The sequence below is a fragment of the Pinus tabuliformis genome, chromosome 4_1, assembly GCF_031772625.1.
Source record: "Pinus tabuliformis cultivar Carrire ecotype Pingquan chromosome 4_1, CPIR1, whole genome shotgun sequence".
Lineage (NCBI taxonomy): Eukaryota > Viridiplantae > Streptophyta > Pinopsida > Pinales > Pinaceae > Pinus > Pinus tabuliformis.
The window spans coordinates 215,941,663-215,953,815 of record NC_142303.1 but is presented as its reverse complement, the minus strand read 5'-3'; the positions used below and the strand labels follow the sequence as shown (position 1 = coordinate 215,953,815).

Below are 12,153 nucleotides of genomic sequence, written 5' to 3'. Positions count from 1 at the left end.
GATTTCAATGGGTAGGACATGGGGGATGCAAGGAGCTAACATTCACTTTTGATATGTTGGTTCTGACTCAGATCCAGTTACCGCAAATTGTCAATCCTGAGAAGTTGCCTTCCAGGTGTGCCAATATTAGCATTAACAGCCACAGCTGCTAGAAAGTAAGTTTGATTTTTACTGAAAGTTTGGTTTTTTCTGAAAGTGTATTGTATATGAATGCGAATACAAAGGTCCAACTTGTTTTGCAATATATGCTTTTGTTAAAGGCCACTTGGTGGTTGTATATGACTATATTTGTTGATACTAAGATCTGATTTATCATTTCTCCTATTGACATTGAGGGTAATTAAACATTATAAACTGTAGAAGGCCAAGTTGTCTTTTGTGCATGTCTACTGGAATTGAGATTTGATCTTGGCCCATGTTTGTAAATGCATGTGTATTACTGGGCAATTCTTTGCTTGAAACTGTTTACGTATGAACTTATGAAGATAACAAGGGTCAGAACGTTACTGAGATTTTCCCATGTTAGTGAGTATACATTATGAGGAAATTGTTGGCTCAGGTTGTTGAAAATAGTAGTGAGAGAAGGTCCTTCTTGACTTGTGCCTTAGTCATGAAAGACTTCGATTTGTTTTCCTTTTGTCAAGTATGAGTTCATGAGATGTGTTGACCACTAAAGTGTATCCAAAGGATTTTGAAGACTCCATGCCCAAGAATGTATCAGAGGCTTCATGTACCATCAAAGATCATCAAATCACCAAAGTTTTCCAACTCTACTTCTTCTTCGCATCTTCTTCTGTTGTACTCAGATTCCACAAACCCAATGGGGATGATGTAACGTGATGTTAGTAAGATGAGTTGAGTCATGTAACAGGCCTAGGTAACTTGGGATCTTGTCACTGCTGAAGGAAATGTAACTAGGTTTGGTATTCATAAATGTACTTTTGATATTTGTATTTATTCAAGAAAAGAAATATTATTTTTATAATACATGTCAATGAGTTTCTTGCTCATTGAAATAGGTCTAGCACATGTTAAAGTGCTATAGGTGAGTCAAAGAGTCAAAAGAAAATGTTGAAGACCTTAAGGGCATGTTACACCATGTATGTCTATGTATTAGAGTCAAGAGAATACCTCCAAGCAAAGTCAACAAGTCTCCTCCATACAACGACACCTACAAAGAAGCAATCCGAATTAAATAAGTCAAGTCGGCCTAAAGGAGGGACAGACCTCTATATATAGAGGCTGTCCACTCCCTCAAAAGACAATGCATTCCTCTCTGAAATCAGTGAAGGTAGGAAGCCAAGAAAAAGGTAAACAAGGGACAAAGAAAGGGTCTCCAAGAGCAGCGAAGAAGAAGGGTACACAACCAAAGTCAAGAGCACTGTTTTCTAGGGTAGAAAACAGTCACACGTGCGAGAAACAAAAGCAACCCTACAGTCATAACTGCAGCAATATAACAGTCCTAATTTATCTTTGTTTGGGCTAGAAAGTAAGGCCTACAAGGCCTCCTACTCAAGCGAAGAAAACTCTCTCTCAAGCGAAGGTGAAAGGGCCCTAATTCACAAGGATACCTTCCACACGTGTGAAGGTCTAGGGCTGCTGTACAGTCACACCAAGTCTACATCTACATCTCAAGAATGAGCTCATTTGGTTGAAAGAAGAAAAGTGTCTACATAAGTAAAGGATATCATTAAGTATAAAAGAGAAACATCTCATACAGAGATCACATAAACAAGGCCTATGTACAACTGGAAGGAGGAGGATGAAGTGCCGGAAGAAGAAAGACTAATTGCAGAAAGGAGGAAGGACTTGACTTGTGCTTGGAGGATATTCTTGTCAAGGATCTAGGGTTTGGCATTGATCAATAAGAAGCTTCAATAAGAGAAACTTACTAAAGGGTTTTCCTCTCAAGAGAAGAGAGGTTTTGGCCCTGGTAGAGAGCCAACATCTTGTGTTCTTGTTCTTATGTTTTTGGTAGCAGTTTGATGAAGTACGCACACATGCATTAATAATAAGTAGAAGAAGATTAAGCTAACAAGAAAAAATAAAAAGACTCCACAAATTGTTATCAAGTCAAGAAGAATCACACTACAACTAATTGCCCTTGATTCATCAACATGGTATGAGAGCTAAGGTGACACATCAAGGAAAGGGCATCTCAAGAACACTCAGCAAGGAAGGGCATCTACAAAAGTTGAAGCATCTAGCCAAAGTCTCAATCACTTCAAGGACAGGAAGGTCTACCATCTATCATTCATCCAGGAAGACTCAAAAGCAAGAAGAATAGCCTTACATAAAGGCACCTACAAATACAACAAATCAAAGAAGGACCTACCTCAAGCTACAAGTCATCAAGCAAATCTCATCATCAAGCAAGTCCACTTGGAGAAATTAACTTGAAGAACATCAAGATCTAAGGAAGGCAAGCCATTAAGTCTTCAAGGAGAAAGCAAGTCTACAACATCTCAAAATCTATCAAGTAAGTATATATCGCCTTCTGAATATACATCAATGTCTTTTTGCAAGGAAAACAACAAATTGGTAGGTACCAATAACTTTCTTGCATCGAAGAAGAAGATTGATTTACTTCTCAAGGAGAATGAACTCCTAGAACACATCAAAGGGAATGCCACTATTCCTGCTAAGGAACAAACTCAAGCCTTAGCCAAGTATAATAAGGATGAGACAAGAGCTCAAAGGATTCTAATAGAATCCATCAAAGACTCTCATTCCTTATGTCTCCAAACTTGAAACATCAAAAGAAATCTATGATAAACTAGTAGAGCTATTCTCGGTAAGCACAACTGGAGAAGTGATATCTCTACGAAATGAATTGTACAAGATGAAGATATCAAAGGAAGGAATAGCTCCCTACTTCATGAATATCTTTGAGACGAGGGATCAAGTTCAAGAGCTAGGGGAAGTTATGTCCGACAGAGAAATTATAGCTGTAGTATCCAATGCTCTACCTGAGGATTGGGGAAACTTCACATCAAGCATATATGTAAAGAAGGAAGCCATCCCACTATGTGAAATGTGGTCTCTATGCAAGATAGAGGAAACAAGACTCAAAGCAAAGGAAGATGTGGGATCAAAGGAGCGGGCATTTGCTACCATGGCCAAGAGAAAGGGAAAATTTGGCAAATTTGGTCCACGAAGAACAAACAACAAAGATATGTCCAAATCCAATGCTATGGATGCCAAGAATATGGACACTACAAAAGGAATTGTCCTAAACTGAAGAAGGACAACAACAACAAAAGAAAAAGGGAAGAAGCTCATATGACTCAAGAAGTGAAAGAAGAAGAAAAGAAGCAAAAGAATGAAGGTTCTTCGGATCTCGACTATGACTAAGTCTACTTCTTTACTTGAAGTCTTCTTTCAAAGTTTTGAGTAGAATAGGAGTGTTGACCACTACGTGTCAACGACCCATAGCAATACACCCCCTTTTTTCGCAAAAGGGATAGCACTTGATTGATGTGTCTGTGCCGTCCAGCGATCATCATCAGCTTGACTTCCAAGATGTTATGTAAACAATTTTTGCAAGTGTACAATGTAAATAATCTCAGCAGATCCGTGTCATGTATGTAATGACCTAGGTAAACCAAGTTTTCCAGTGACGATCTCCATTCTGGGAGGTTTTTTGTCTCATCGATCCATTCTCGGATGGTCGGCAGAGTTTTGCTTCAGTGTTACCCCAAAACTGGAATGGATTTTGTCGCTAGGGTCTTAGGCGAGTCTTAGTGTTCTAGATCGAGTCTATTTAAAAGTAATTTGAGAATAATCCTAACTATTTGGTTAAGTTATTTTATTACAAATTGCTTGGTTTGCCGGATTATCTTTGCGTAACATAAATGGGTAGTAAAAAATATGAAAATCATGATGTAAAGTGTCTTGCAGGTTGGAAAAATAATTTATCCCCTTATAGGTTAATTAATTAAATTTTGTGGCCAAAAATTAATTAAAATCCTAAGCCAAAAATTTAATTAATTCTAGGTCCTAATTCTCCAAAGGCAAAATTTTTCTGTCCTTAAAAATTAAATTTTAAAAGGTTCCGAGACTAAGGTAAATTAACTATTTTGCTAAATTTTAAACCTTTGATCCCTGGGGGTTAAGTCAAAGTCAAATTTTTGGGAAATTAATTCAAAATTTTTATTTTTGAGTTAATTAAAATGCATTTAATAAATTTTTTTGAATTTCCCCAGATATTTAAACATTTCAACGGATGAGATTAAAAGGAATTTTAATCCTCATCAACGATCGAGATTGCTTTGACGAGGATCACTCGAACTAGCCGTTGGAAGATTTATTTTTAAATACAAAATCATTTGTCAGTCGATCCATCCGACTTTTGAGTCGTGTGCTTAGCAAGAAGCTCTTGTGTAATCTTTTTCTGGATAATAAAGAAAGGCTTTGGAGTTAAGTTCTGTTGGTGTTACTCTTCATGAGAATATTGTAAGATGTGTTGTTTTCATGCATAATTTTTTCTAAAGCCATTGATGATAGCTTTTAAAGAGTGATTTGAGTGCAAGTGTCTTGCTTAGTTGCTGGAGTTTGAATAATAATCTAAATTTTGAACATAATAGCAGGTATCTCTATTTTTCTAAGTTTTATTATTAGTTTCTCGCTCTATTTTTAATTGTTGGATCTAGTTTTGCAGGGAAATCTTGATTTTAGATCCTCAGGCGTTAGGGGAAGTTTTCAGTCTGACCAACCAACTCCCGATTTGTGTTCCCGAAAGATCCTAGCTAAATTACCTCCAGGCTTATGATAGGATTTTATTGGTGATACACGAAGTGTTTTGAGTTAGTACCTCTTTTAAAATTTAAAAATTTAATTCTTTGTGTGGCATAATGGTAGATTTGGCTGATTAAAGCCCGCAGTTTGTAAATTTTGTAATTATATATATATATATATATATTTTTTTAACGTGGGTTTTTCTGGGTTTTAGTTTTTATCATTGTATATATCATTTGGGTGTTTTCTTGTTATCGTGTAGCCATAGATCCGAGGAAGAAATTTGTGTAGAGTCCAGATCTAGGCCCTAGAGGGTAAGATCTAGATCTCTGGGGTTTATCAACATAATTTTCCAGGGATATTATTCAAATTTTTGCAGTCGAAGGGTTTGAAAATTTTAAATCTGGAATTTTTTATAAGGTTTCAAGGAAATCTGAAGTGAAAGGATTCAACATTTTAATCATAATTTCTAGAAATGTTTTAAAGGGTTTTCTGGCTACCATTTATCTGTTGACAGAGTTTTCTGAATTGCTGTCCGGGGTTTTATATTTTTTGCTGCAAAAAATTTCGATTTTTTTAGAGGACCCTTCTATTCCCCCATCCTCTACCTTTCTCCATCTGCTGCACCTGCACAACAAAACAAACATTCAATTTTTTTTTCTCTTTGCTTCATTTGTATGCGTTAGGTTAGGTTTAGGTTTTACTTTTTATTATTATTTTTATTTATGCTAGGTTAGTTTAGTTAGATCATTTTTATTTCATTTGTTTCTTTCTTTTCTACTTTGGTTAACTTATTCATTTTCTATTTTAATTTTAATTTTTATTATTTGTGTTTTTTTAGTTTAGGATTTGCGTTAGATTTATTTTATTGTCTTTTAGATTCGTTTTGATTTAAAATTTGATTTTTGATTTTGATTTTTTCTCTTGTTTTGATTTCACATTTTTTTTTAACTTATGATTTTTTTATTTTTATTTTGATTTCTTTTCCTTTTATTTATTTATTTTATTTTATTTTTGATTTTTCGTTAAAAAATTTAAAAAACATTAAAAAATCTAAAAATTTTAAATTTTGGTGATTTTTATTGCTAATGAAATAAATCAAAAGTAGAACTTAAACTTTCATATTTAAAAAAATTTAATTTTTTAATGTGGTCTACGACCCATAAATTTTTTAAAATATGATTAAGGTCTTTTGATTTGATTTTTTAGTCACATTAAAAAATTCATTTACCACATTAAATTAATTGCTTAAGGAATAATTAAATTGTTATTCTAAAGTTCCTTGGTGTCCTTTCGTTGTAGTGATTTCTCTATTGTTAGGTGCGATTAATGTTTTAAAATTATTGACTATTGGAGAATAATAAATTATTCTAGATTTGGGTTATTAATGAAAATCATTTTAAATTTGAAATCATTGCTTAGCATTTAATTTTCATAATTCTGCACAGGATTTAATTGCTAGAAGCTCTTGCATGATAACGTTTTGGATGTCGACATTTAGTTGTTCATGATCGCCGCTTTGCCGCATTTATAAATTGCTCGGATAACTTGTTTCTGTTTAGTCTATGGTTAATTGAATACAAAGGCACTGGTCTAAAATCATTTATTTCTTGTGATTGTGTCTTATTCGTCTTAATTGTTTGATCTATCCATCTCGGTTAACCGGGACTTGTTTTATAATCATCAAGTTGTTCATCCTTAAGTATCCTAGATCCTGTGTTCCACAAGCTACCCTCATTCCTTCACCCTAGGGACTACCCCCTTTGACTTGTCTAGGAGAGAGTCTAAACAGAGTGAGTAAGGATTATAGTGACAACCCTTACTCTGAGTGTTGTTGTGGTGCCTAGGCACTTTGTGCGACAACAAGGAGCATGTAGGAACAAAATAAAATTGCATGGCTAGAAACATCTTCTCGAATCTAGAAGCATGATGTACATAGAGTTCAAAATACTCATGTAGAAGAAGCATTTATAAATGAGAACAAAATGCATGGTTAGAAATATCTTCTAGAATATAGGAGCATGGTAGATATAGCTCAAGATATTCATGTAGAAGGAGCATAACTAGTATAGGACCTCATCTACAATGAAAGAAAATTGATCATGATTAAGAATCTTATAAGTCCTCCATCATCAAAAGGAAAGAAACATTTGCAGGGTAAGGGTCCTCAAGATCCTATGATGGAATCTTCAAAAGAAGATTCATAAACAAAAGCAGATGTCTCATTGGGAATCCCATTCATGGGATTCAAGAAAAGGATGATATGCATGCAAGCTAAGATGAAGCAAGAAGGGCCACACCAAGGACAACCAAATGAAGCTAAGATGATCAAAGGAGAATCAAGATGAGGTATGTATGCATCAAAGTTTAGTCATGTTATCATATGTATATTATTGAGTCATGGGAATAGTTCTATGATATGATCAAGTAGGAAAGAATCTCTTTCACCAATGACATGCTCAAAGGCATGTACTACAATGCAATGAAGGTCAACAAAAGGAATACTCACATAAGGAGTATAAGATTGCTGACTAAGAAGCAAGTGAAGAAAAAATGCTGACTAGTCCTAGAAGCAAGCAATGAAGAAGTGCTCCCACAAGGAGCATAAGGTGGTTGACTAATCTATACAAGAAGAAGCAAATGAAGAAAGAGATCAAGCTTGTAAAGAACACCATGATCACAAAAAATCACTATCTAACAAGATAATTTGAAGACATCTCCCAAAAGAAGGCATGACAACTTTGACAAAGGAAGAAAAAGATCAAAGGACCCTTGACACCTATGAAGGCCTTGGAGATATGAAAGGTGCAGATAACTGATTCTACTCTACAAAGTTGTCATGATGAATAAGCCATCCAACAAAAGCACCATTTAATGTTGAAGCAATATCAGGATGAAATCATGAAGGGCTACTTGATTGAAGCATGTAAACAAGCAAGTACAACAAAGCATCCATGAGAAGAGTATTCTGAAGCATGGACAAATGACAAAGGAGTAGCCAGATGACAAGATAACCTGATATATGACAAGAAGGCCACTTTCCACGAAGGAAGCAATGACATGACACACCAGGAAGGAAAGTGATCGATGGATGGTGCCCTACCAGGAAGAAGTTCGAACAAAGATTTCATGACATCAAAGGAAAGGAGGAGATCAAGCAGCTGAAGGACCCACGAAGAAGAAGTTGGTGATAAATGGACAAGTCCCTAGCTAAGAGGGAGTTATAATGAGTTCCCGATTACAAAGGAACTTGGACAAGTACCTTGTCAGAGGATACTTGGGCATGTCTTCCTCAATTGAGAGGAAGAGATAGACACAACATTCTTGTCTTCACTTGGGAAGAAAGAATGGGAGGATTGGGTAATCATCTGGCATTTGATACTCTTTGAGGATGTGTAGGGCATCCAAGACAAGAGTAGGCAAGAGGATTGATATTCTTTGAGGGTTGGGAACCCAAGATAAGAATAGTCCTAGAAGGTCATACTCAGTGAACACCCGGGTGGGTATGTACCTTGAGAGACAATGACTAAGGTGTCTATAAGTCATTGGTCTTGCCAACATTGTGCTCTGATCTATTGAGAGATAGAGTTGTCAGTTAAGGCCTTGCTGTGGAAAGAATTTGGTTATTATGATGCTATAACAAATGGATTGCCAATCCAATTTCTCTTATGTGAATTCTTCAAGATTGAAACATAGCCAAACACCTTTTAATGTTGTATGAATACCTCCCTAGTTAAGAGGGAGTGTTGAAGGAAATGTAACTAGGTTTGGTCTTCATAAATGTACTTTTGATATTTGTATCTTTTTAAGAAAAGAAATATTATTTTTATAATATATGTCAATGCGTTTATTGCTCATTGAAATAGGTCTAGCACATGTTAAAGTGCTATAGGTGAGTCAAAGAGTCAAAAGAAAATGTTGAAGACCTTAAGGGCATGTTACACCATGTATGTTTATGTATTAGAGTCAAGAGAATACCTCCAAGCAAAGTCAACAAGTCTCCTCCATGCAACGACACCTACAAAGAAGCAATCTGAATTAAATAAGTCAAGTCGGCCTGCAATCTTCAAGTCAACCTTCAAGTTGGCCTAAAGGAGGGACATACCTCTATATATAGAGGTTGTCCACTCCCTCAAAAGACAACGCATTCCTCTCTGAAATCAACGATGGTAGGAAGTTGAGGAAAGGGTAAACAAGGGATGAAGAAGGGGTCTCCAAGAGCAACGAAGAAGGGTAGACAACCGAAGTCAAGAGGATTGCTTTCTAGGGTAGAAAACAGTCACACGTGTGAGAAACAAAAGCAACCCTACAGTCATAACTGCAACAATATAACAGTCCTAATTTATCTTTGTTTGGGCTAGAAAGTAAGGCCTACAAGGCCTCCTACTCAAGCGAAGAAAACTCTCTCTCAAGCGAAGTTGAAAGGGCCCTAATTCACAAGGATACCTTCCACACGTGCGAAGGTCTAGGGCTGCTATACAGTCACACCAAGCCTACATCTACATCTCAAGAATGAGCTCGTTTGGTTGAAAGAAGGAAAGTGTCTACATAAGTAAAGGATATCATTTAGTATAGAAGAGAAGCATCTCATCTAGAGCTCACATAAACAAGGTCTATGTACAACTGAAAGATGGAGGACTAAGTGCCAGGAAACAAAGTGCAGAAAGGAGGAAGGACTTGACTTGTGCTTGGAGGATATTCTTGTCAAGGGTTTAAGGTTTGGCATTTATCAGTAAGAAGCTTCAAAAAGAGAAACTTACTAAAGGGTTTTCCTCTCAAGAGAAGAGAGGTTTTGGCCCTGGCAGAGAGTCAACATCTTGTGCTCTTGTTCTTATGTTTTTGCTAGTAGTTTGATGAAGTACACACACATGCATTAATAATAATAAGAAGAAGATTAAGCTAACAAGAAAAAGTAAAAAGACTCCACAAATTGTTATCAAGTCAAAAAGAATCACACTATACCTAATTGCCCTTGATTCTTCAACAGTCATCAAGTGAGTTTACTTTGGGAAGTTTTTTTTACTTGGTTAATTATTATATCCTTATATCCTTACGGGGACTTAATAATTAATTGTGTTTTTTCCTCCCAGCATAACCCCAAAGCCGGAGTATGGCTTGAAGGCGAGGCCTTGGGTGAGTCCTAGTGTCTAGAGTCATTGTATTTTACCATACTATATCACTCTTAAAATTTCGTGGAATTTGATTAGGTCTAGGGGTCATTTTAAAATTTTTAAAATTTCCCGCAAGGCAGAAATTGGAATAAAATCTAAATGTAATATGTAATAAGTGATATCTAGAGAAGTTGTATGGGGTGTATGTGCTCAAAATTACACCTCTCACCCTCAAATTTTTATTATGTCACACTTTAAGGGGTAAAAAATAAGTTCTAGACCCTCAAAACCCACTTTTTCTAAGCTTAGTAGAAAATGTGACAATAAATTGAACCAACAATTAAATAAATTGGAGAAAATAAATATCCACACATGTTAAATGATGTTTAAATGAGGTGGAAAATTATCAAGGAGTTAAAGAGTGATGTGGACCCCACCTTGGACCAAGAATCAAGGAGAAAGATGTGACAAAAAGGGAAATTGAATTTCTTGGAGAAGGACCTCGAGTTCCCAAATGTTGGAAAGTGTAACTAGGTTCGGTCTTCATAATAACATGTAGTTGTGATTTTTGTAAAGAAGAAAAATAAAATTATTATTTTAATGCTTGCTTCATGGGTTTCATGAGCAAGAGATTTTATTTTTAGATGGCTCCCATTGAGAGCATTTAGGATTTGTCATAAAAGTCAAAAGGAGTCAATGTCATGTATGAAGAAACCTTCCTGGACATGTTACAAATGTATATGCGTCTATAGAATTGTCAAGAAGCCCTCCATGACAAGCACAAGTCCCTCTTCTTCAAGTCGACCTCTAGATGAAGTGAAGAACTCATGTCGACTTCACCTAATGGAGACACACCTATTCAAATACATAGGTCAGCTTATTTATATAGGACAACCACTATATATATGTGCATAGGGTCTTTGCATTTCAGACAGTCAATAAGTTCAGATCTCTCTGAAATTCGGGTGATAAAGTACAGTGACAATTTTGGATACCTCTGTAATTCGGATAGGAGGTTGCAGTGATGCGTTTGGATCTTAGAGAAGAGAGATTTTAGTGTCATAATAGAGAAGCACAATTCAGAAAAGGGTATAGAAGCTACAGTTCGGTGTAATTGAAGAGGTTACAGTGCAGGTTGAAGCAAAGAAGTTAAACAAAGTTTCAGTGATGCAATAGTGACATCCCCTCACTGTCTCGGTGCTATATCATAGTAAGGATCTCGATGTAATCTCTGTCTCACAGCGAAGAGAATTCGGTACCACCATAACAAAGAGAATTCGGTGCTACCACAGGAAGAAAGTCACAAGTGTGTGACAAGGCCTCAATGCTATTACATGGAGAAGGTCTTGGTGCTATTACTTGAAAAAGGTGTCGGTGCTATTACATAAAGAAGGTCTCGGTGCTACCTCAAAGAAGAGGACTTGTGTCTTGGTCTTGGAGTGGCTAATAGGTCAAGGGTCTTGGTATTCGTCAATTGGAATCTCTATAAGAATAATTTGTGCGGGTTTTCCTCTCAAAGAATGAGAGGTTTTGGCCCTCGCTCATAGCCTACATTCTGTGTCTCTTGTCTATTTATGTTGGATGAAGAAGAACGCTAATAACTAAAGAAAAGAAGATCCTAATCTAAATTTGTAAAAAGCTCCCACAAGCAGTTACTAAAAAAGAGCAATCACCTAATTTATGATGCCCTAGATTTCTCAACATGGTATCAGAGCTAAGGTGACAAAGTCAAGAAAAGGGCATCTAATCAAAGAGACACTCAAGGATTGAGTTTCAAGAAAGGCATCAAAACAAGTTGAAGGATATCAAAGCGAAAGTTTAAGATCTACATTGAAGAATCAAACCCTAGATCAAAGAAGAAAGTCTACTTCAAAAGAAGCCTTGGGATCATCAATCAAATAATCAAGGCCAAAGCCTTATTTCTACTCGAGGCGAATAGATCTACTAATCAAGGCAACTAGAAGTCATTCATCCAAGAGAAGCATTTATAGGACAAAGATCATATCATCTCAGAGAAAGTCAAAACCCATTAAGTATTTTTGAGATCTGCACTCTATCATCACCAAAGGAAACCTCAAGGAGTTTGTCGACTATTCAATCAAGAAAAGCAAGATCAAGGGCTTGATCATTATCTTCTAAAGGTTCTAAGGCAATCTCCCCCTCATTGAAGCAAGGAGCTCCTTATCGTTAAGGAAGATCATCCGAGGAGCATCAAGACATTTTCACCAATCATCATCAACAAAGGAATGAAGTTGAAGATTTCATCTTCACTTAACAAGTAAGTCTCTTTTATTCTATAATCTAA

General features: G+C 36.1%; 1 protein-coding gene across 1 annotated transcript in view; it reads left to right on the top strand.

The window, feature by feature from the left end:
• RECQL3 (DEAD/DEAH box RNA helicase family protein) overlaps positions 1-12,153 on the top strand; it is a 441,760-nt gene that overhangs the window by 104,870 nt on the left and 324,737 nt on the right. Inside the window, exon 8 of the mRNA XM_089419483.1 lies at positions 72-155. Coding sequence (XP_089275609.1) covers positions 72-155 — 84 coding nt within the window. The remainder of the gene's footprint in view (positions 1-71; positions 156-12,153) is intronic.